Here is a 25399-nt window from a genome sequence, read left to right as displayed (position 1 = left end):
AAGATTGATTCCTCTACAGGCACTGACAGCCTTTCTACCTGGTTCATATTTCAATGCAGGGAGTACATTGTCACACAATCAGTACATACTTACAACTTATGTTTAACTCAAAATATTATGGCCAACATCTGGAAAACAGCAATAATCAAAACTCGACACTCCCCAGTGATTACCACCTGATCTCTATCCTACCCACCCTGGGGAAAATACTAGGAATAAATTTTGTGTACTCAACTATCTCAGTACATTAGCCAATACTGTCTTCTCTCTGCCAAACAGCATGGTTTCTGGTCCAGTTCCAGCACAGACACTGCCCTATGGACCTTAACAAATCATATCCTCTCAACAACAGACGAAGGACTCCTCACTAGGGCCATCCTTATTAACATCACCACATCTTTTGATCTGGTTGTCCTGAAAAAAAAAACTATCTCACTGAAATTGGCATTAGCCCTGACACAATTCCTTGATTCCACAAGCTACCTTGAAAACAGGTATGTCTCGGTAATTTTTAACATCTCGCCCGCAACTCCTTTGCATAAAGGAGTTCCACAGGGCTCCATACTAGCACCTCTTCTTTTCTCCATTTTTATTTATAAGCTCACTCTTGACCTTCCCCACTTATTACTGTACACTATACTGATGGCATGGTGGTTTTACACTCCAAACACACAAGCCCTTCAATCCAGAATGAACTTCAAAATGATTTCCTCCCACTCATTAACTGGCTCAAAAACAAAAAGCTACTGAGCTCCATAAAAACCAAAACAATGATTTTTGGTACCAACCCAAAAAGACAAAGATCTTACAATTTTCTTCTTATCTATGACCACCTTAACAACACCATCAAGCAGGTAAACTTTTTCAGATACCTTTTCATTCTGTTAGACTCGTTCACTTAATTTCCAAGAGCATCTCAATATTACCTGAAGAAAAGATAAACTCACTTCTCTTTTGGACCAATGACATATCTTTTCTCCCCCACCAGAAATGCCATAGGCAAAGATATTCTCCTAGCCCAACTTGAATACTGCCACCCCTATTGGCAGCCATTTCCAAAAAAAAACTCTTCCACCATTCCAAACATTTCAAATGTCATCAACTGTTTCATCATTCTCTTCCCTAGGCATGAATTGGCTTCCTATTCAACAGTAAGCCAAACTAATCCTAGAATCTCATCTCTTCAGGCTCCTTAAGGAAAACTCCTGTACATCTCTTGCCTCTGGCCTACGTAGATAGGATCCTTCTTACAGTCTCTCTAGAAATAGTCAATCAGGACCTCTCCTTCAACCAGCAAAAACTAAACTTCATTGCTCCGACCATTCCGTATCCATTCTTGGGCCCACCATCTTGGAAGAACCACCCACCCATCTTTAAGATCTAATTATTTTTTTCTTTCAAACACAATTCAACTCCCAAGCTATTTGCAAGTGCATTTCTTCAGATCACACCACCTAATCTCCTTAAACCTCCTACCCCGTTGTTCCAACAACTTCAGCCAGTTACAAGGGTTTTCTTTTCCTTTTTTTTGCCCCCCTTCAAACTTCAAACAATTTCCTCCTTATGATTTACTCACTTGTAAATATTGTACACAGTTATTTGTTTGATTGCCCCCTCCTTTTTTTGTCATCAGTCTCAACTTCATGCTTTTACACCTCATTCTGAACCTTGATCTTAAGGCATGGAATCCATTAAAGGTCACAGTCATGTCCCAAGCTGGCCTGAGAAAGAGATCAAGGTTCTCCTCTGCCTGTCGCAGGAGAAGTACATGCAAAAGTTGCAGCAGGCCTCTGGGGGGGGGGCTGGAAAAAGATATTTCACAGTATCTGAGGGATCACCTGTTTTCAGTGACAGCAATTTCCATCTCAGGAGAGCAGTGCAGACACAGGTACGATGACCTGTAAAGGCAGAGGAAGGACCAGCTGGCCACGTGGGTTTTGGAGATAGAGGACCAAATGACAGAGTTCTATAGTAAGTAATCAATTTTTTACATATTACAGTAATATATACCAATATCTATACACATATGTAGCTTAACAGATTTTTAAATATATATTGTAAAGTAGTTTTTCATATGTTATACAAAGTAGCAAAATTATATGATTGGTCACTGACACTTACTCAGATTCACGGATGCTGTAAAGGTTTACTATTGTTGCCACATCACATTTATATTTCAATTACTTGCATAGGAAATTTTCATTCATTCTATTTCTTATTCACTGCAGTTCAATCAGACTTTTTTTTTCTACTGATGGCATTAATTGGAGTTTCTGAAGACGTTCACAACTCTGTTAATTTTTATGCAGAAATGCAATTTAAATTGCATTACTTATATTTTGCGCAACCATGTAAATTGCTATTGATGAGGTCTTTAGGGATTTCCAGAACTTTACTCATCTTCAGCAATGGCTATATACAGAGGCATAATAGAAGAGAAGGACATCTATGGTTATGGTAAGATTTTACACAACAATTCCATGTCCTTCTATTCATATGCTGCAGTATTCATAACATGAGGGAGAATATCAAAACTCATGCAGAAGAAGAATTTGGCAGAGTAATAGAAACATCTCCACAAATCCATGCAGAATAGCTTTGGCAAAACAAGCTTTGGACCTGAAAATACCATCTAACGTATAGTATTTCTTGAAGGTATGAACAGAAGACCAGGTAGCTGCTTCTAGGATAGAATGCCCAAACCTTTAAAGAAGGCATCAGAGGAAGACACTGCTCTAGTGGAATGTACCCTAACAGGTGAGTGGAGATTCTTCCCATGAGACACGTAACAGAAAGAAATGGCTTTGGAAATCCAAGTGGAAATAGTCTGCTTGGAAACAGGCTGTCCCAGGGACTTTGGGTGATAGAAAACAAACAGGCAGTCAGATTTCTGAATAGGTCTGGTTTTATCCAAGTAATATCTGAGTTGCCTGTGGACATCCAAAATGTGTATTATCCTCAAACTAGAGGATTGAGGAGACGGGAAAAAGGTTGAAAGACTGATGGACTGATTGAGTGATAACTCATTTACCACCTGGGACATAAAGGATAGGTTAAGTGTATAAAGAAACTCTATCCCTGTGAATAACTGTGAAGGGGAAGGAGATATCAGAGCCTGTAACTCAGACACCCTTCTGGCAGAAGTACTGGCCATGAGAAGGACTGCTTTTCAGGTGCAGTGTTGCAGAGAAGCAGAACTTGCTGGCTCAAAAGGGGCCAGAGTAAGTTTTTCTAAGACAAAGCTGAGATCCCAAGGAGGAGGAACTGGTTTCCTTGGTGGCCTGATGTGTAGGACACCTTTTAAGAAAAGTTTAACTTCCAACCTGGAAGCTGAAGGAGGAGACATAGGCAGACATACAGACAGAGCAGAAAGATGAGCTTTTACTGAGGAGTATGACAGTCCACTCTTCAGTAATTCACACATGTAGGACATAACCACAGGAACATCTACTAGCAGTGGTTGTAAATGCTTTTTAAGACACCAGATGGAAAACCTTTTTCATTTGGAAACATAGGATTTCCTAGTAGTGGGTTTTCTGGCCTCCTGCAGAACTTGTAGCACGTCCTCAGAAAAAGGGTGTCAGAAAGGAATCAAAATCCTATCACCCACATGGTCAGTTGTAGACTTGACAACTGTGGGTGTACTAAAGTTCCCTTGTCCTATGTGAGTAGGTATATTCTGTGGAGTAACTTGTGGTGACTGCCCTTGGCTAAATGCAGAAGAAGGGGGAACCAATACTGTCTTGGCCAAAATGGAGTCACCAGCAAGATGTTTGGTTGCTCATGTTGGATTTTCAACAGGACCATTTGGAGAAGTCGGAAGGGGGGAATGCATATAGAAACATCCCCTTTCAAGAGAAAGACAGGAAGTCCACCTTCCATGCCAAGGGATCTGGAAACCTGGCACAAAACTTGGGAAGTTTTCTGTTTATGGGGGAGGCAAAGAGATCTATCTGAGGTATACCCCATTGATGGACCACATCCAGAAACACATCCCTGTGTAACATCCATTTGTAGGAGTGAGTCATGAACCTGCTCAGGGTATCTGCCACAATATTCTGGGTCGAGGGTATGTAAACCACCTGGTGGGAGAGTTGACTCTGGGCAGCTAACTCCCAGGCCTGTAAAGCAGTCTACAGAGTAGATAGGACTTTGTCCATCCCTGTTTGTTGACATACCAGAGGACCATAGTACTGTATGTAAACCATTTTAAAACCCCCGGGGAAAGAAGAGGTTTGAAGATTTGTAGAGCGAATATCAGGGCCCTCATCTCCTTTAGATTGATGTGGTCCCTTTTTTGGGCTGGAGACCAGACATCTCTGACGCTCCATGAGTCAGGGGTTGCTCCCCATCCCATGTCTGAAGCACCTGTGTACAGCTCCTGAGTGGGAAGAGGTGGTTGCAAGGGCAAGCCTGGATTCCTTGAAACCTATTGGATCCACCAGTGTAACTCTTTTTTCAGGCAAGGCAGGAGTGGGATAACAAACTTCAGAGGATGGGAGTGTTGTACCCATACTGTTCTCAAGAACCACTGGAATTTCCTCATGTGTAACTTGGCTAAAGGAAGCACAGGAATAGTGAATGCCATGAACCCCAGGAGGCCTGACAGTCAGGAACTGGAGAAGGAAGAGGTCCTGGAAGTAGGAGGTGAGGGACAGGATCTTTCCTGGAGGTAAGAAAGCCAGCATTCTGTCTGATTGTATCCTACAGCCAAGGAAGATGTGGTCTTGGGAAGGGACCAGAGTTGATTTCTGGTAATTGATCTTGAACCTTAGGCCCTCCAACAGTGACACCATGAAGGACAGGTTCTCCTGAAGGATGTCTGGAGTCTGAGCCTGGAGTAGAAGGTCATCTAGGTATGGAAAGATCTGCATGCCCTGTAGCCTGCAGAAGGATATGACAGGAGCTAAACATGTTTGTGAATACCCTCGGGGCCACAGACAATCCAAAAGGCAAGGTACAGAAATTAAAATGTGAGGAAGCAATAACAAAGTGAAGAAACTTCCTGAACCGCGGATGAATGGGAATATGAAGATAGGCATCCTTGATGTCAAGTGACACCATAAAGGTCTGAGGAAGGATGAGAGAAAGAAGGGTGGGGTAAGAGTAACGTACAAAAGGAGGGAACCTTCAGAAAGGTATTTAGATAGGATAGATCTAGAATGGGTCTCCAAGGACTATCCTTCCAGGGTACCAGGAATATCCTGGAGTAGAACCCTTTTCATACTTGGCATGGCAGCACTACCTGAATGGTGCCTCGAGAAAGGAGGTTGGAAATGACTGGAGGAAAGAGTTCCAGTTGTTCTTTTGGAGGTTGTGGAATACCCATGAAGGGAGGAAGAGTCTTCCATACCATAAAGTATCCTTGCAGGATGATTGGATAATTGATAGGACACAAGAGTCCTGAGTTATCTGTTTCCAAGCAGAGAGAGAAAGAGAGAGGCAAAGGGACAGAGGTGTTAGTGGTCTAGGAGGTGGGTAGTCAGAGACTACCTGTCTTAGCCTGAAAGGGCTGTTTCTGTGTGAGAGTAGAGGAATTTCCTAGCATCTCTTTTACTTTTGGAAGACTGGGGCCTGGCAGGCTTTCTTACAAGGGTGGTCTCGGTAGGGTAGTTCCTCTGAAACCTGGTCACAGGAGAAACAAAAATATGTTTCAGGTCTTGCAGCTCTTTGCCCTTCTCCTGTAGAGACTTAAAGAGTTCTGCAGCAGAGGTACAAAATAATGCCTCATTCTCCAGGGGGGGGGGGGGGGCATCCATAATTTTTGCCTTAATGTCCTCAAGCAAAGGTTGGAGCCTGAGCCAACAGTACCTCCTCAGGACTGACCCAGATGCAGCCACTCTAGCTGATGTCTCCATGGCATCATAGCTACACTTTATGGAATGCTGTGCAACCTGAGCTGAGGAGTTAAGGAAGGAGAGCTTGGTCTTAGTGGGAAAGTCAAGAAGCTCAGAAAGTAGTTTATCAGTGTCCAAGAGAAGAGCCAAGGAATATTTGGCCATATGGATCTGGTAGTTAATCGCCCTGAAAGCTAGAGTAGCTGAAGTATAAACATGTTTTTCCTATTCTCTCCATGACTTTGATCTCCTTATCTGAGGGGGAGTAGGGAAGTGGAAGACAGCATCTTGGAGGCCTTGTCTGCAGATGCTGAAATGGTAGAAGGGTCTACAGAGGGACATTTGAACACGAATTTGGAATCCTAGTCTATCTGGCCTTTTAGGGGCAGGAGGTTGAGAATCAAGGCACTTTGAAGCTGCAACAAAGGCATCCAAGGAAGGCTGGCAGAACAAAGGTATGGCAGATGGGAAAGAAGAGTCCATCTGTAGTAGGTAATAGTACCTTTTTTGGATGTCTGACACCTGACAACAGTCCCATTTGAAAAACTCCCTCATCTTAAGAATGGTTTCCACAAATGAGATATCTTCCCCAGGGGAATCAGGGCCATTAGATTCTTCTGGGGATGCATAACCCAAAGGAGAAGAAATTTGGGCTGAATAAGCCAAAGATTTGTCCACTGAGGAATCCTCATCACCTGAGGAAAACTCCTCAGAAGTCGTCTTTTGTGGAGTAGAGGGAGGAATGGAGGGAGAAGGAAGAGAGAGAGAGATGAGGACTATCTCAAGCCCATAAAGGCATTGAACAGGCCTTAGGAAAAGGGCTGCCAATCCAGTGGTTGTTCCTGAGGAGGAGGAGAAACATGTTTTGTTTAAATTTTTTTATTTTAGGAGCCTCCCTTTGGTGGAAGGTGGATAGGCCTGATGTCGGCCTACACTCTACAATGTTGGAAGGAATATCTTCTTGCAAAATGATTTGAGTAATGCCATGTGGGCCTTCAGTCACAATGAGCCATGGTTCCCCCCCTACATCCAAGTCAGACACCTGTGTTTCCCCCCCAAGGAAGTGCTGGTAGGGTCCTTCATGGCCTCCATTCTGGTACCAGTTATAGGAGTGCCTACCGACTCCAGAACAGTCTTTGGGCCAACATCTGCCTCAGGAGAGACATCCAGACCAGATGGAGCAGTGGGTACATCTGGCCTAAATTTCTTGGCCTTCTTAGCTTGTGGCTTGCCTGAAGGGCCCGATGTAGCTTCCATACCACACGTGAGATGTTTTAGGTGCTGATTTTCAAGTATAAATTTAGAAAAGCTAATCGACTACGTAGGGTCTTGAGGACCAAGGCCTTGAAAATAGAACAGATAGTATGGCTGTGGTCAGGGCCTAGGCAAAATAAACAAAGGTTGTGAGAGTCCTTATGTGGAATCTGCTTTCCACATTGACACTTGGTCTTCCAGGCCAACAAGTAATCACAAAAATACACAGTAGCCAAAAGATAGTAATGAAAAACCCCAATGGGGCACTTATCTGAACCAAGTTGTACAACTTGTCTGACGAGCAACGACCAGAGCAGACGATTGGACAGGTGACAGAACAGTTCTAAGGTCTGGTACATGCCAACTTCCGCTTTATACCTGACGTCATTTTATGACTGATGTATGTTCTACTTCTGTGCATGTACCTCACAGTAGCACTAGACTTTTGTATACAGGCTGGATGTACAAATCAGCCAGCGGCAGACTCCCTCATGTTATGAATACTGCAGCATGTAAATAGAAGGACATCAGTCTCACTCCTTAAAGCAAAGATATTTGGTGCCTCTAAATTTATTAGCTTAGGAATGTTCAATACTGCCTGTAACAATTTATTAATGCATTCCCTCCTTGTAGCAAAGGCATACAAGAACATTACTGTTTTGCAGGCTGGATACCTTCCTAACTTTACAGCCATAATTTTAAAATAACTATTTCCTTATGGACCCCTCTGTATACGTTTACAAAGTAACATGCTGTATTTCCAAACAAAGAATGGAGTACATGATATAATGAAAGATATGGGGGGGGGGATTAAGGTGTTGTCATACTTTAAGCTGTATTAACAAACTAAAAGACATATAAAATATAGCAGTCCTTTAAGACACAATGCACACACTCAGGATCAGTAAGCCACTCTCTCTCTCTCTCCCCTCCCCTTTTCTCATTATCCCCACAGGTTCTGTGGAGGTAGCCTACAGCAGGGACATTTTTAAAGGAGAGTTGCCCAACTGGTGTCATAACCTCATAAGTATGAAAACTGTTAAAAGGAAATTCTAGATATGTACACAACATAAAAAATAAAATGTCTTTCCATAATTCAGTAACATATTTCAACTTGTGCCTCTGTTATAGTTATGGTGTCACTAAGAAATCAGTCCATATATTCATTGACATTTAACTGACACATATATTATATTATATTATATTATAGTGAATCCGTCAAATGGTAAGAAATGTAGTATGCCAGTAATAATTACTTTGGAAATTAAAGCATACCTGACCCTGAAGCAGTACCTGTCAGTAATTACTGCTATACTATTTAATTACCTATCAGTAATTACTGTTATACTATTTAACTGCAGATAGCTCATGGCATTTTATGTGGAAAAAGTTATATTTTTCAGTCATATTACAGCAAAAGCAGTAATACCAAAGAAACTACAGTTGAACCTCAAGCAATACTTGTCAGTATTTACTTACTGCATTAGTAACTGCAAGATATGTATACCAGATCAATGACAAGTTTCCCATTCAGCAAATAAAATATTCCTGGTTTCACTTTTGTGTCAAGTAAATTATTGGTACTGGTACTGGACACTTTGTCTCTATCTCACTATTTCTCTCTCTCTCTGTTTATTTGTTTATTTATTTAATTTCCCTTTTATGTTTATCTTCTATAGGTCCAACAGTGTCCAAGGCAGCTCAGCCACAAGCCTCCCAGATTAGGGAGAGATCATCACCTCCCCTGCCTGCTCTGGGACTGCTCCATGGGGATGAGGAGGTGGGATGGCTTCATCCCTGTAGGTCTTCTGTCACACAGTAACCTAGTAAGTCAGAAGCATAGGCTTCAGAACCTGCTAGAGGCTTTGGTTGAGAAGGTGGTGAAGAGTTGGCACGATACCAAGCTTTCCTCCAGTGGGAAGAAATCTCACTGACCTAGTCAGCTCCAACCATCAGGCCACCTAGAGGGCTCGGACCCCATACCATCGAGGTCACCCCTTCCAAGTCCATCAGGGTGGAGGGATATTTGAAGCCCTCTGGACTGTGGTGAATGCTGACCCTCAAACCTCCTCTTCATCCTCTCCATTCCTTTGGTGTCTGTCTGTAATTTGTATGTCTTGTTTCGTCTTCTCACTGTCAGCTCATTAATATGCTGTATACGTTTCATGTAAAAAATTCCTTAGCTCTTCCCTAACTCTCTTTTGACACACACTGTTCATCTTCTTTCCCCAACTTCCCCCATTAAAGAAAATAGAAATATGGGAGTCTATTCCCAGTAAAAACAAAGTTCATCCTCTCCTACCTCTTCTTCCTGCACAATCCTCTTAACGTGTTTCTTTTGTGTTTCTCTTGTCTGTATGCTCTCTCCCATAATTTCCAGCTGTCCTATCTTCCCCTTTCTAACCTTATAAAGGCCATAATAGGGTATTCATATAAGGACTCCCTCAGAAGGAATAAAAGTACCTTAAAATAGCTTGTGTAATCTGCAGGCCAGCAGCATTGAGTAAAGCTCAGTGGAGGCTTTCATGGAAAATCTGAAAAAAAATGTAGGCTCACACCTACAGCCTCTTGACAAAAATGCACAACAGCATTCATGGCTTTATGCACTTACAATTTTTTTCTGCATATAACTACTCTCAGTTTATGCTAACTCAGATGTTCGCAAGCTTCACAGGACTGAAAATCAGTGCCACTTCTTCACACTGTGCTAATCTAAATATACATTTACATCATATTTTACACCTTTCCCTTATATATCTATGAAGCATGAGGCTATGAATTGCACCCAATAATTTTAAGGTACTTACTTTGCTCCTCCTGTAAGAGGCTAGGTCATGGCTGAAAAATAGAGTCAATGTGACCAGTCCGCTTACCCTTATAACAAACCCAAATAAATGAATGAATAAAAAATCAATCCAAGCCAGTGGAAAAATTGGTTATCTAAAGTAAGGTAAATAGACAGGTGTGTTATTAGTTGTACCCTCTCTTCTGGTATAGCAGATAGGATGATTCACTCAAAGCTAAAGCATGCTTCATGGGGAAAAAACAGAATCATCTCTAACTATGGTGGGCCTTGGATCAGTAAATGAATCAGCAATCATTATATACAATATAAATATTATAGCAAGGCTATCATAGTTTTCACCTGTATGTTCAGATTACCTGTGCCTTAAGCTGCATTTCTGCAATGAGCAAATCTTTTTTGCACCTACCATCGAGTTTCTTTAGTTTTGGAAGCCTTCTTGTAGCCTCTTCAATCCAGTTCCCTTCTGCTGTGTGCTTTTCTTCCAAGGGGTTCCCCACAAACACTAGATCTTCCAAAGAAGGCAGATCAGCTAATTTCACAAATTCACCTTCAAGAAAATAAAATGCTCAGTTTAATTCACTAATAAATGCAATACATGTAGACAGCAACTCAAGAATACACATACACAGTACTTCTTTTAATATATTACATATTTAGATCATCATTCTGTTTACCAAAATGTTAGAGCCAAGGTAGATCATACAATTTTCAAATGAATTCTGCTTTTATTAGGTTTTACTAGCTGGTTACACAGAAAATTATTAGTTATGTACTTACCATAACTTGGTATCTGTGTTGGCCTCTTCTCATTCTGCGTCACGTATGAGTCTCAGATCTGAACCTTAGATCCGGCTTGGCCACCGCCCACAGACTTGAACTTCTAGGCTCAAATTCCTACATCAAGCCCAACCTCCTCAGATCAAGTTTGCTGCCCCAAAATCCAAGGAAGAAAGGAAAGACAACCAGGAGCCAAACCTGGAACCAGGGTTCCAACAAAGGCTATCTAGACGCATATCCAAAAGGAGAGGGATGGCTGAGCGGGAAGGTGAAAAAGAATGAGAAGAGGACAACAAAGTTACCAAGTTATGGAAAGTACATAACTAATAAAGCTGATGTTTTCCTTCTCATTCTTCTTCACATAAGAGTCCCCAAAATTACGATTTCTTGGGCGGCATCAAGGAAAGATGTGCCAGAGCACCGATGAACCAAAAGATGTCCTGTTCCTGGACACGACATCCAATTTATAGTGGGACACAAAAGTGTGAGACTTAGACCATGTGGCTGCAGCACACGTCATCAATGGGGATCCTAGAAGAAAAGGCATAGGATGTAGCAATAGATCTCGTCAATTGGGTTTTTGGAGGACCTGGCAACTACCAACCATTCTTTTCATAAATGAAGGTAATACAGTTTGTAATCCACTTTGCAATTGTCACTTTGGAAACAGCTTGATCCCTAGGATTGAAAAGGAAACAAATAACTGGTCCGACTTTCTGAAGTGCTTAGTCCTATGGAGGTAGAACTGAAGCTGCCTGTGAACATCCAGGGAATGCAGAAGGTATTCTTCTTTGTTAGAATAATTAGGAAAGAACACCAGTAATTGAATACATTGGTTGATATTGGAAGATGTGGCCACATTTCACATGGAGGAAGGATTAGTACAGAGAGACACCCAATCCTTGTGGAAACGAAGGATGCTTGGAAGAAAGGAACTGCAACTCAGAAACCCTTTTCCCTGACATAATGGCAAACAGAAAGGCAGATTTCCACAATAAAAACTTCAAGTCACAATCCTTAGCCAGCTCAAAGAGACTCTGGGTTAAGACTTGCAAAACCAGAGTGAGATCTTTAGTAGCAGGCCTCAAGAAAAAAAAAACATTTCATGAAAGCTTTATACAATCTGGCAGAAGCAATCCATCCAGAAGGCAATCTTGAATGAAAACTGGAGATAGCTGCTAACTGGAGTTTAATGGTAGCAAAACTAGAACCTTATTTAAACAAGGATTCCAAGAATGACAGAATAGAGGGAATCAGAGCTGAAAAGGGGTCAAAGTTAAAATTGACTGCCCAGATCTAAAATCTCTTCCACTTACTTTGACTGGAGGAAAACCTGGGCCCTCTAGCAATCATGGGAAGTGGATAAACCATGCTGTCAACTTGAGAGTGTGGAGATCTGGGTGGCATCCTAATATCAGATGAGAAAGGAGATCTGGTTTGGGTTCCAGCATCCAAGGAGGATGCTTGAGATGAGACCAGGGGAAGGGGAACAACACCTGACGAGGACAGAAGGGGACAATGAGGATTACTGAGCTCTTCAACAGTTTGGCTTACTGAAGAAATCTTGGGATCAAAGGGAGAGGGTGATAGGCATACAGGAGTCCCAGTGGCCAATCATGGACCAGAGAATCCCTCGAGGAGCCCCTGGATGGGGGAATCAGGTTGAAATAACTGCCGCATTTGGTGCTGTAAGGGACACAAAGAGGTTGCAGCAGGGAGAACCCCAACAGTCAAATATCTTGCCCACCACTAACTGATGGAAGGAACATTTGTGAGGCATCAGAATATACCTACTGAGCCTGTCTGCTAACACATTGGACTTCCCCGGTATGTGTTTTGCAAGAAGAAAGCAGTTTGAAGAGATTGCCCATCCCCAGACCCTCATAGCTTCCCTGCAGAGAGGGTACGAATGGGTTCCTCCTTGATTGTTGATATACCAGACAACTGACATGTTGCTGGTGTGAATAGCAATCGTACCTAGAGGGAGGACGTCCTGAAAGGCTTGCAATGACAGAAAAATTGCCCTTATCTCCAAGACATTGATATGCAGACTGGTATCTATCTGAGTCTATCTGCCTTGGACCATCTTCCCCTGGAAACACCCCCCCCCCCCAGATGTGAAGCGTCCATGGTTACAGTGGCTGAGGGTAAGAGAAGAATGAATAGTCTGCCTATAGTTAGATCTGTTTGAATCCACCACCTTAGAAGGGATCTGCAAATGTTTGTCAACCTGATAGGAGCAGATATGGGATGAGGTAGAATGGACCACTGAACAGACAGTGTCCATTGGAGAATGTGCATACAGTACCTTGCTAGCGGAACCAAAAGAATGTCAGCAGCCAGACTTCCCAGAGCTCTTAGAATCAGTAGGAGATGGAGAAAGCAAAATAGCTTGAACATGGGACTTTAAAGTGTCGCTGCAATGTTGGGGCAAGGCAGCTATCTGAGTAGAAGTGTTCAGATGTACCCTGATGAATTCTAGGTTCTGAACCGGCATAGGATGTGACATGTCCACGTTTATGGTAATGTCTAGACAATGAAACAATTGGAAAGGTAATCCTTGGCCTGAGAAAGTTGATGCTGAGTTGGAAGAGTCAGGAGCCAATCATCCAGATATGGGAATACCTGAAACCCTTGCAGTCGCAGATGAGCTGCAACATCTGCCATGCACTTGGTAAACACCCAGGGGGGCGTGGTGAGACCATAGGGCAGAGCTCGAACTTGGAAATGACTGGCCCCTAGACGGAAGTGCAGATGACTTCTGGAGCACCTGTCTATTTTTATGTGATATTATGCATCCTTGAAGTCCACTGAGCAAATGCCATCATCCTTCCTCAGTAATGTCAGTATGGACTGTACCGTTACCATCCGAAACTTGGTCTTCTTCACAAACAAATTGAGATTGCTTAGGTACAGAATGGACTGCAGGTACCCTGTTTTCTTTGGCATCAAAAAGAAATGGGAGGAAGTTCTGGATCCTTTCTGATCGACCAAGATCTCTTGGATGACTCTTTTCTGCAGCAAAGCGGCGATTTTGACCACTGCCAACTCCCTCTGACTGAGTGGAATGTCGGGGAGTGATTTTAGTGCATTTGGAGGGGGAAGGGAAAAGGGAATGCAGTAACCTCTGGATATAATTTTTAGCACCCTAGCATTTGAAGAAATTTGGGCCCAGGTGCTTGAGTGTAGAGGAAAAATGACCCCCGACTGGATCCAGAGTAGGATAGTCAGGCAGCGCTTCAGGAGCACTGAAAGGGCTTGTCAGGAAAGGATTCCCTGGAGCCCTGATCCAGCGGGCCCCCTCTGCCTCTAGGGCAGTGTCTCCCATTACAGGCCCCTCCTCTGCCTCTGCAGAACTCTCCACTTTGGTCATGCAAGGAACCTTGAGACTTACAAAACCAAGTTTTCTTAGCACCCCTTTGATTCCTAGAATAGGTTAATTGGGGGAGAGAAAACTTTACCCCTACAGCAGAAATAGTCTTTCCTGTTTGCTCACAGCAGGTCAGGGTGTTCTTAACTAATGGTCCAAACAGCGGAGAACCATCAAAGGGGATGTTGACAAACAATGCTTTAAAGGGCTCCACAAAGTCGCAGAGCCGCATCTAGGCATGATGGAGCGTCGCGATGCCAGTGTCAGCTGCCCTGGTGGAACCCTCTGCTGATTGTAAAATAAGCCTCATTGTGGAGTTGGCTATAGCATTAAGAGTGACTAGCTCAGAGGAGATTTTATCGACCTCCCCTTTAGGCATAGACTCCGCCAGAGAATCAGAGAGTTCCTTGAGCAAGTCTCTCTGGAGACGCGTAAAGTATGCCAAGTAATTGAGTGCCCTCAGCGAAAAAGTCACTGAGACAAAAGTGTGCTTTTTGAACCTATCGCCTGGACTCCGTGTTTGGTGGATGGACAGTGGAGTTCTGCTAGGTGACCTCCTACTTGATAGTGGCTGCCATCACCATAGCATTAATGGGAATACCTTTACTCCAGAAGGCATGGTTCTTGGGGGGGGGGGGTATCTTGTCTGCGCGTTTAGGAACTGGTTCTATTGTGTCTGGCTCCTTGCAGCTCGATTGGCAACCAGGTCAATGAGAGAGTCTGTAGACAGCCCTGTCCCAAAGGCCTCCAGGAATACATATTCCTCTGGAGAGGGGTTTTGGTAGTCCGGCTACCTTTTATCTTCAAAATCTCTAATATGTCTGTGAAGGAGACATTGTCCGGTGGCATTTTGAGGGACCCCTCTCCCTCACAGTAGTCTGTATTGTCTGTGAGAGACTCCATACAGGAAGTCCAAGTGCCTCCTTTTGCATGTCCTCTTCATTAGAATCTCCTACATGGGAAACTCAGGGGAGGAGTCGGAAGAGGAAGGGACCACCTCTGGTGGAGAAGACTGGAGGTCCTTTGAGACAGACTGACACTGAGAAAGAATGGTTAATCCAAGACCACGATCTAGAGGAGGAACATGGGGATCAGCACCCGAAGGATCTGGTAGTCTTCTAGCAGAGCAGGCCTTTTCCAAAGCCTGAAAGGCCAAGAGTCCCAGAGAGATACCTCTGAGCTCCCCTGGATCTGAAGTTGCCAAGGAAGATGGAGGCAGCCCACCAGAACTTCAACTCCCAGACAGAACTGGACCTGCACTGTCGAGAGCTGAACTCTGAGGGGGAGAGACTGATCCAAGAGCAGTGGAGCCTACCCTCTCCCCTCGGATCTGGATGTGACACCCCAGATCCAGGATGCACTCTGATCCAAGGACCTCAGAGAAGAGGCAGTCAAAGCAACAGTCAGAGTAGAGGAAGCAAAGGCCCTTTGATCCAACCTCAAATCCCTTGGCAGACTACTGTCCTGGGGCTCAGAAACCAACAGCTGAATTGAAGAAGGAGAAAAGATCACAGGCTGGACAGGCTCAGATCCACAGGGGGATGGAGCAGGAAGAATCCCCATCTGAATCCAGGCCTTGATTATGGATTTAACCATTCTGTCCATGTCCAGGTAAAGGCTTCAAAAGGACCTAGAAGAAGTCACCATCAAAACACAAGAATGTGTAGGCATTTGCAGATCTTTTTTGGCAACATAGGAGAGACTGACAGGATGGATCTCCCTGAAGGCTGTGGATCCGGAGACCAATGGATCCACAGAGGGCTACTTAGATCCAGAGGCTTAGGATCTGAGAGCACAGTGGAAGTGAAAGGCTCACTCAGAGCCATTAGGTTGATTGGATCAGACAGAACCAACAGAGGTCTCAGTGTCAGTGAAGTTGGATCCGATAATCTTGGAGTCTTGGCAGGTGGCCCTGAGGAAGCTCTTGGCTCCTTAGGGTCCTTTTTCTTAGCGTTGGAGCCAAGCAAAGTCTTGGAGGGGGGGTTGAGGCCCTGGAGAAAAAACAGAAGTGGCCAACAGGCCTTTCAAAATAAGCTTGTTTCTCCTCTCCTGCAAGGCCCTAGGGTTAAAGCCCTCACAGATCTTGCAAGGAGAGTCAGGGTGACCTGGCCCTAGGCAGCAGACACAATGATCGTGTGCATCCAAATGCAGAATCTTCCACTTGCATTGGGAGCACCTCTTAAAGCCAGAAGGCTTCTCCATAGCTGACAGAAAAACACAAACAACCAACTGTCAAAAAAGACTTAAAAAAACGAAGTTATGTACTCACCATAACATTCCATCTGTGTTGTTGATCTTCATTCATTCTTGATGAATGGGAATCTGTTCTGAATTGGCTTGGCCGTTACACAGCTCACGCCAGCCAAAAAAACTCTCAAGCTAATACTTTTCCCACAATCCCCCTCTCTCCATTACCTTAGATCGAGTTTGCAGATTATAGCAAGAATATACACAAGAATTATAAGCAGAAGCAATGTCCAAGGAAACAACCCTATGGAAACCCAGGACAAGGGTTTGATCCCCCAGGAAATTTACAGGAGGGGGAAGGTGGGTGGGATGTCAAGAATGAATGAAGGTTGACAACACAGATGGAATGTTATGGTGAGTACATACCTTCTTTATCTGATTTCAGTCTCTGTTCATTCTTGACGAATGGGACAGAATTCCCAGCTACTTCAGTGCCTGAGTGGCTTTATGGAAGGATATTCCTGAGAACCACAGAGCCAAAGGATGCTCTTCCCCTGGAGACCATAGCCAATTTGTAATGAGTGATAAAGGCATGAGAAGTAGCCCAAGTTGCAACTGCACAAATTTCGTCCATAGAAGCTTTTGAATGAAAAACTGCTGATGTGGCAACTACTTGAAGTGCCCTTATGCTTTTCTGCCATTTCGAAAGATGTAACAACTATGGTAAATGGAGCAACACACACACAAACACACACACACACACACACACACACACACACACACACACACACACACACACAAAGGACAGTAGGAAAGTCTACCAGCAATGGTAGAGAAGAAATACCAAAAAGGTATAATAGAAGAAAAGAGGAAATGCCAACAATGGTATTATAAATTACCGCAAACAGTAAGAAAGGCGGGAGGGGGGTTACCAACAATGGTAATAGAGATTACCAGAGGTACAGGGTATTGAATCCACACACACAGAGCTGAGAAAAATAAGGGATAATTAATAAAATATATAGATATATACATATAACTCTATAGGTAGTGAGAAAACAAGATATAAGAAATTTTAAGACTTAGCTGAGAGCAACGACTGACATGTCTTGCTGACAGAGATCAGAGGTAATAGAGAAGGGGATTGCGGGTAGAGGCTTATCTGGAAAGTTTTTTGGCTGGAGCGAGCTGTGTAAAGGCCGAGCTGGTTGCGAGGACTGGAACAGAGTCCCATTCTTCAAGAATGAATGAAGACTGACAACATCACATCAAAGACTTTTTTTTTTTTAAAGAAGAAATAAGAAAGAAGGGATGAAGCCCAGAAAAAAGTCAGGAGATAAGAGAAAAACCTCTAATGAACACAAAAACTACACAAGGGATGAGGGAAACTACTCCAGATATCACTAAGAGAAGGAACATGAACCGAGATATCAATAGAAATAAGAAATAGAAATGCTTATCTGAGCCTGGAAAAAAATGCACCTGGATATTGGCGGCAAGCGAGCTCTGAGGAGCTTGGGCTGGATGCAGAGGATTATGGGGTGGAGTTTGAGCCTGCAAGTTCAAGTATGTTGGAGGTGGGAGAGCCATATCTGAGGTTCGGATCCAGGACCAATAAGTGAAGCAGAATGAGAAGAGCAACATCAGATCATGAGGTAAATTAACTGTTCAGTGTCACTCAACATTAAAATGACTGGAAATGTTTGAAGTCAAATCTTTTACATTTCAACAATGTTACTATAAATAATCTGCTAGCCTAAACTCAGCCTCTTATGAATGTACATCCAAATAGCCTATCAAGATCCTAAGGGAACATACAGTGGAAGTAGACAGATAAAGCTAATACATACTGGCCTATGGTAACTTCAGAAAATATTTTTGCTCTAATCCACACAAAATGCCAATAGTCAAGATGCTGCCAGTGCTTCTGAGACAAACTAATTAAGCTAAGTAGATGATATTTTGCGATAACTTGGTGGGGGTTAATCAGCAGAGGAACTGGACAGATTCTTGCTGTCTGACAAGACTAACAAGGAATACCAGATGGATAATTAGAAGTTATGTACCTACCATAACGTTCCATGTTAGTTGTCTTCTCTCGCCTTCTTTCTTGCTGGATGGGGTTCCTCGGCTCCGACTCGGCACTTGCTAAGCTCGAGAGTCACTTTTACCAGCTCGAGGCAGCCCCATATCCCATGATGCAAGGCGGTAATTACCCAGATCTTGTTTGGTATCTAGAGGAAAAACTGCCTACTAAAAAACTTTCCACTAAGGAAAGAGGAACAACTAGCCTACAAGGGCTGTAAAGGAAAACCAGGAAATAAAGGCCAACTAACTGGTGCCCAAGGAAGAAGAATCTTCCAGAGAAAAAGGAGATCAAGGTCTGTCCAGGCAAGGGGGACAGGAGGGAGGGACGCAAGAAAGAAGGCGAGAGAAGACAACTAACATGGAACGTTATGGTAGGTACATAACTTCTAAATGTTAAGTTGTCAATCTCGCCTTCATTCTTGCTAGATGGGACCGTGTCCCTAGCACCTCTATCCTGGGTGGCTCAATGGAACAGACTCTTGAGAACTGTGGAACCAAAGCTTGCCCTATCCCTGGAGGCCAAATCCAATTTGTAATGAGAAACAAAGGTATGAGGAGTGGCCCAAGTAGCTGCTGCACAAATAGTATCTAAGGGCAGCCTAGCCTGAAAAGCTGTAGAAGTGGCTAGGCCTCTTGTGGAATGTGCTTTAGGTTTTGAGCTGAGTTGTTTGCCCGTAAGTTGATAAATGTCAGAAATGGTGGAAGATAGCCATCTGGATAAGGTCACTTTAGAAACAGGGAGACCTTTTTTATTTTCAGCATAAGAAAGGAAGAGTTGATCAGATTTCCTAAATTGTTTTGTTCTGTCCAAGTAATATCTAAGTTGGCGGTGAACATCTAGGTAATGTAATTTTTGTTCCGCCCTGTTTGAATAATTTAGAAAAAATACAGGAAGATCAATGGATTGGTTTAAATTTGTCTTAGAAACAACCTTGGGAAAAAAGGATGGATTGGTTCTCAAGGATACCCTGTCCTTGTGGAAGACCAAATAAGGGGGACGAACCGATAGAGCGTGAAGTTCCGACACTCTTCTAGCCGAGGTAATGGCGACAAGAAAGAGTGTCTTCCAAGAAAGAAGCTTTAATGAACATGAAGCAGCCGGTTCGAAAGGGGGAAGTATCAAGGATGTCAGCACTAAATTTCAGTCCCACTGTGGTGGAGGATCCCTAACAGGGGGCTTTAGAAGGAACACTCCTTTAAGAAAAGCTTTACAAAGCTTGTGGGACATAATGTTGTGGTCTACAAACCCGACATGAAAGTTCGAGATTGCTGCCAGCTGAACTTTGACTGTGGAAGAGGAAGAACCTGAATGAAAAATTTCCGCTAGAAAATCCAGGACCGACTGAACAGGGGCAGTAAAGGGATTTATGTTTCTAGCTTTCGCCTAAAGGGAGAAGCGTTTCCACTTACTAGAGTAAATCCTCCTGGTAGAGGACTTAAGAGAAGCTACTATGATGTCTCTAACAGGGTTAGATATCATAGGAAGCCTGGCTAAGGAAGGAAGTGGAGTAACCAAGCTGTGAGGTTGAGGGAAGGAACGGACCGGTGCAGTTGACCCGACTAGTGGGCCAGAAGATCTGGTGCTGGGTCCAGATGCCAAGGCTGCAGCAAGAGATGGCGGTGAAGGAACGGGAACCAAATTTGACGAGGCCAATAAGGGGCAATGAGAGGGCTCTCAAAACGGCCGCTTTCTGGAGTACCTGAGGTATCAATGGAAAGGGAGGAAAAGCATAAAGGAGTCCCTGGGGCCAATCTTGGGTAAGAGCGTCTCTGGGGGGATGGCCTGGAAGTGGGAAGAGAGAGAAGAAGTCTGGGCATTTGCTGTTTTGAGGAGTAGCAAAAAGATCGCAGCATGGGCGGCCCCACTTCTGAAAAATCTCCTCCACTATGGATTGCTTGAGAGACCACTCGTGAGGCATGAGTATAGCTCTGCTCAATCTGTCCGCTACTATGTTGGTTTTCCCAGGGATATGCATTGCTACCAGAAACTGATGAGAGGAGATCGCCCATTGCCAAAGTCTGAGAGCCTCTCGACACAAGGGATAGGACTTGGTTCCGCCCTGCTTGTTGATGTACCACACCACGGACATGTTGTCCGTGTGAACTGCAATAGTTCCTAAGGGAAGAAAGTCGTTGAGGGCTTGTAACGTTAAAAGCACTGCTCTCATCTCTAGGACATTTATGTGCAGGTGGTATTCGAACGGTTGCCACGTGCCATGAACCATCCTGCCCTGATAATGCCCCCCCCACCCGATCAGGGAGGCATCCGAAGTGACCATGGCTACCGGGGCTGGGGGAACAAATGGTCTGCCCTGATGGACTAGGGGAGAGAAAATCCACCAGGATAGATGGTTCTTGCAGGTTTGTGTCACAAGGATCTTGTGACGCATGGGAAGCTGCTGGAAGGACCATTGTGTGAACAACATCCACTGTAGGAGGCGCATGTAAAAGCGGACCAGAGGAAGAAGTGTGATAGCAGCCACCATGTGGCCCAACACTTTCAGGACCAACCTGGCTTGTACCTTTTTGCTGGCAAGGATGATCCGAACGTGGTTTTGGATATCTAGGATTCTCTGACTTGTTAGGTTTGCTGACATCCGAGTAGTGTCTAGATTTGCGCCTATAAAAGTAATAGATTGGCAGGGCGATAAGGAGGACTTTTCGAAGTTTACCAAAATTCCCAACTGACTGCAGAGACGTAGGGTGTAGTCCCTGGCTCGGATGAGTTGATGCCTGGTGGTGGCTGAGAGGAGCCAGTCATTGAGATACGGAAAAACCTGGAATCCTTGACGTCTCAGGTGAGCCGTGACCACTGCCATGCATTTGGTGAACACTCTGGGGGCTGTAGTGAGACCAAAGGGCAGGGCTCTGAATTGAAAATGACTGGTCCCCAGCCGAAAGTGGAGAAACCTTCTGGAGCATCTGTGGATTTTTATGTGATAGTACGCATCCAGAAGGTCTATGGAGCACATCCAGTTATCTTTGCCGAGAAAGGGCAAAATCGATTGAAGTGTGACCATCCGAAATCTCGTCTTTTTGACAGACTTGTTGAGCCTGCTGAGGTCTAATAATGGTCTCCAGTCTCCCCTCTTTTTGGGAACCAAAAAGAACCTTGAGTAGATTCTGGATTCTAAATGGTCTGTTGGAACTGGCTGGATGACCCTTTTTCTTAGAAGCTTTGAAACCTCTATTTTTGCAATTTCCCTTAGACCGGGTGGTACGTCTGGAAGGGAACCTTTCTGAGGGAAGGGGCTTTCCTCGAAGGGAATCTTGTAACCCTCGGATATGATCGACTGTACCCATCTGTCTTGAGAGAGGGAAAACCAGGCTTCTGGGTACAGTGACAATCTCCCCCCGACTGCCTCCAAGGGTGGACAGTCGGGCAACACCTCAGGGATGCTGGAAGGGCTTGTCAGAGAGAGGCTCTCTACTGCCCTGGTTTTGCAGACCCCCTCTGCCCCTAGGGCGGCATCTATTGTTATTACCCCCTCTGCCTCTGGGGGTAAACTGACCACGTGCATCCGGCGTGACTCCCTGAGATTTTCGGAACCACATCTTCCCCCCTTTCTGACCTTTGGGATAAGGCCTAGAAGGGGTGGAGAAACGGACTCCTACAGCAGAAAGAGTCTTGCCGTCCTGCTCACACCTGGTCAACGTGTCCTTCACCTGAGGGCCAAACAAAGTTGACCCATCAAAGGGAGAGTTTGTGAAGGACGCCTTAAAGGGGTCTGCAAAATTACAGAGCCGCATCCAGGACTGACGTCTGAGAGCCACTCCTGTGCCTGCAGCTCTACTCGCCCCATCAGCTGCATAAGAAATGAGCCGCATGGAGGAGTTGGCTATGGAGTTAAGGATTCCCAGCTGAGAAGCAATCTTTTCCTGAGCCCCTGCTGCTGAAGGATTCTGTACTACTTTACCTAATTCTTTAAGGATGTCCCTTTGAAGCCTGGTGAAGTGACATAAATAATTCAGCGAACCCATAGCAAAAGTCGCTGAGGAAATCATCCGCTTACCATACCTGTCCATATTCCTGGACTCTTTGTTAGGAGGATGGACTGGTAAGGAAGGATCTGCAAGTTCATTTTTAGTGGCGGCCGCCACCACCATGGCATCAACCGGGACACCTTTAGTAAGAAACTGCTTTTCTGCAGGGGCCGTAATACATTTTGAAGGTCTCCTAGGGACTGGTTCCACCGAATCAGGAGATGTCCACGCCTTTCGAGCTATAACCTCCATGAGAGGGTCGAAAGGCGGAGACGGAGACACCCAGGAGGTGGAGGGTCGAGATCCAAACGCCTCCAGGTATACCGATTCATCCTCGGAGGGGTTAATGGAGGGCCAGTTCCCCCTCTGTTTCAGGAGCTCAAGGATGTCTGAAAAGGAGACATCCTCAGAGGGGGATCTTGGGGACCCCTCCGATTCATCTAAATCGGTATCCGAGGTTGTAGACTCAGGGGAGTCTAAATGCTTCCTCTTGCAAGTCCTCTTATGCGGGGGTTCACCTGAAGGATCAGGAGAAACCTCGGAAGAGGAAGTTCTTCCCAATGGGGAGACCTGGGGCGAAGGATCTCTGGGTCCGGGAGCAAGAGAACGGGAAGAGGCATCTACAGGCACCGTAGAGGGAGGAGCTAAAGGAACCGACTGCTGGCTAAGCTCTGGGGCTAGCACACTCCTCATCACCTCGAAGGCTCCCCTCCCAGGGAGGGCCGAGAGATCCCGCTCCGAAGAAACAGGGATCCCCGGTCCCCCCAAAAGGGAAGGCTCCAAAGCAGATGTCGGGGCCGAGCTCACCAAGGCCGAAGCTCCGAGAGGGAGAACGGGGTCGGACAAGGGTCCGATGCCACTCGCCCCCTCGGAACCGACCAGGGAAGCCCGTCGCCCGGATCCCTCCAAGGAAGGTCTCAAGGAGGAGATAGGAGTCGAGGACGACGGAGCCGAAAGGTGTGGCATCGGCTCCGAAGCAGCAACAGTCATGGTACCGATAATCTCCGGCTCCGAGCTCTGTAGGAGAGTCGAAGGAGGAATTTCAGGGGGATGTAGGATAGCTGACGTCTGATGAGACGGGCTATGGAGCATCTGGGCTAGTGCCTGTGACTTTAATAGCCTACTTATCACCCTCTCTAAGTCGTGGTCTGAAAGCCTGGAAGACCTCGATGATCGGCTCCGATGGCTCCGCTCCGAAAGCAAGGGAGAGGCTGGAGCCGAGTGAATAGATTCCAAAGAAGGAGATCTAGACCTCTTTTTGGACGGAGCCATCGGAGCCGAAGAACGTTCGGCTCCAGGCGGAGCCGAGAGGAGACAAGGATATCTCGGCTCCAGCCAGAGCCGAGACATGCTTCGACGGCAGAGTGTGGGCTCCAGACGGAGCCGATACAGGTGCCAAAGCCAAGGTATCGGTGCCGATCGGCGCCGGCACAGAAGCTTCCATCAAGGAAGGATCGGCTCCAAAAGGAGCCGATGTCGACTCCGGCGGAGTCGGAACCAAGACCACAGACTTGGACACCGAAGCCTGGGTCTTGGGAGGCTTAGAGGACTTCCCGGAGCCAAGTTTAGCCGGGGAGCTCTCTGGTTTAAGAAGACCCCTCAGGATCAACTTATTTCTACGTTCCTGCACGACTCTCTGGCTGAAAGAATGACATATAGCACAGGAGTCCTGCAGGTGTAGGGGTCCCAGGCAATAAATACAAGAAGTGTGACCGTCTGTCAGAGACATCTTCTGACAGCACGAGTCACACTTCTTGAAACCTGAGACCCTAGTATCCTTGGACATGTCTCGGTTCTAAAACACACACACACACACCGATCAGTCCAACCAAGACACTAACAAGTAAAAGTTATTGATAACTAACAAATTAGTTATTAAATACAATGACACAACACACACACACACACACCTGAGGGAAATCCTGACAGGAACTGTGAGGGTGGGAAAGGCCTAAGGCCCGAAAATTAAACTAAGAGAACTAAGGGAAAAAAGGGTATGGAGCTAAGTGAAAGTCCACTGAAGTATTAAATAAAGACTAAAGGACTGAAAATTAGGGATTTAAGACACCTAAACCTGACTAATAGCAATGAAAAATATCACTTACCAGGAGCTAAAAAGGATGACCTCATTAGCGAAGCGGCAAACGAGATCTGGGTAATTACCGCCTTGCATCATGGAATATGGGGCTGCCTTGAGCTGGTAAAAGTGACTCTCGAGCTTAGCAAGTGCCGAGTCGGAGCCGAACCCCATCCAGTAAGAATGAAGGCGAGATTGACAACTTAACATCAGAGGTTAAGAGAACAGTCACAATAGTAAAGAACAGGGAATCAGAGGCAATGTACCAGCTTCCTGAAAGTGACTGAACTGTTGGTATAAATAAACTATCAGGTTGCAAGGCAAAGACAGAAAGATAAAGAAGACACTCATCAGACATCCTTCATAAGGAATGCCAGCAGCAACCTACTCACCAGTCTACAGGACTTCAAAGGCAGATGAAAGGAGTACTTCCAGCAGATTCTGAAGGAAGAAAACCCCCGCAGAAGCTGTACTACCCCAGAGACAGACTATGGTAAAATAACAAAAAGGAGAAAATAGGCGCAAAAACATCCAAGAACAAGTCCTCCACACCTCGATGGTCCTGAAATAAAGCAGTAAACAGTTCTCGGGCACAAAACAAATGTATTGCAGCAATAAAGGCTCTCTCATTAACGCTACACTTTTATAACACATTTTCGTCCTTGACTTCTTCAGATACAAACAATATACATTCCCAGACCTTAAATAACCCCATTAATTTTAAATTCACCAGTAAAAACATGCCACATATTAAATTACCAAAACAAACATCACCCAAAATGAATTTCCCTCCCTCAAGTTAAAAAACCATTATGAATACAAAGGCAATAAGTTCCTAAAACTTTTTGATTTATCTAAAACAATACATTAATGGATATAACTTACTAAATAAGTTTTTATTAAAATTCAACCTCTCTGTAATAAAAATAAATTTAAAAACTCCTGGGTATTTAAGCACTTATATTCTTAAAAAATACTTGTACTTCCACTAGTGGCCAATGAATGTATTGTCTCATTCA

At 44.7% G+C, this 25399-nt stretch overlaps 1 protein-coding gene across 1 annotated transcript in view; it reads right to left on the bottom strand.

Moving 5' to 3' along the window:
* Window positions 1-25399, bottom strand: part of DNAL1 (dynein axonemal light chain 1) — a 926266-nt gene that overhangs the window by 141405 nt on the left and 759462 nt on the right. The window contains exon 7 of the mRNA XM_044074089.1: window positions 10304-10444. Coding sequence (XP_043930024.1) covers window positions 10304-10444 — 141 coding nt within the window. The remainder of the gene's footprint in view (window positions 1-10303; window positions 10445-25399) is intronic.

This window comes from Protopterus annectens, chromosome 6.part0 (assembly GCF_019279795.1).
Source record: "Protopterus annectens isolate FY-2018-M chromosome 6.part0, PAN1.0, whole genome shotgun sequence".
Lineage (NCBI taxonomy): Eukaryota > Metazoa > Chordata > Ceratodontiformes > Protopteridae > Protopterus > Protopterus annectens.
Note: the sequence above shows the minus strand (reverse complement) of the source record. Positions and strands in the feature narration are given on the sequence as shown.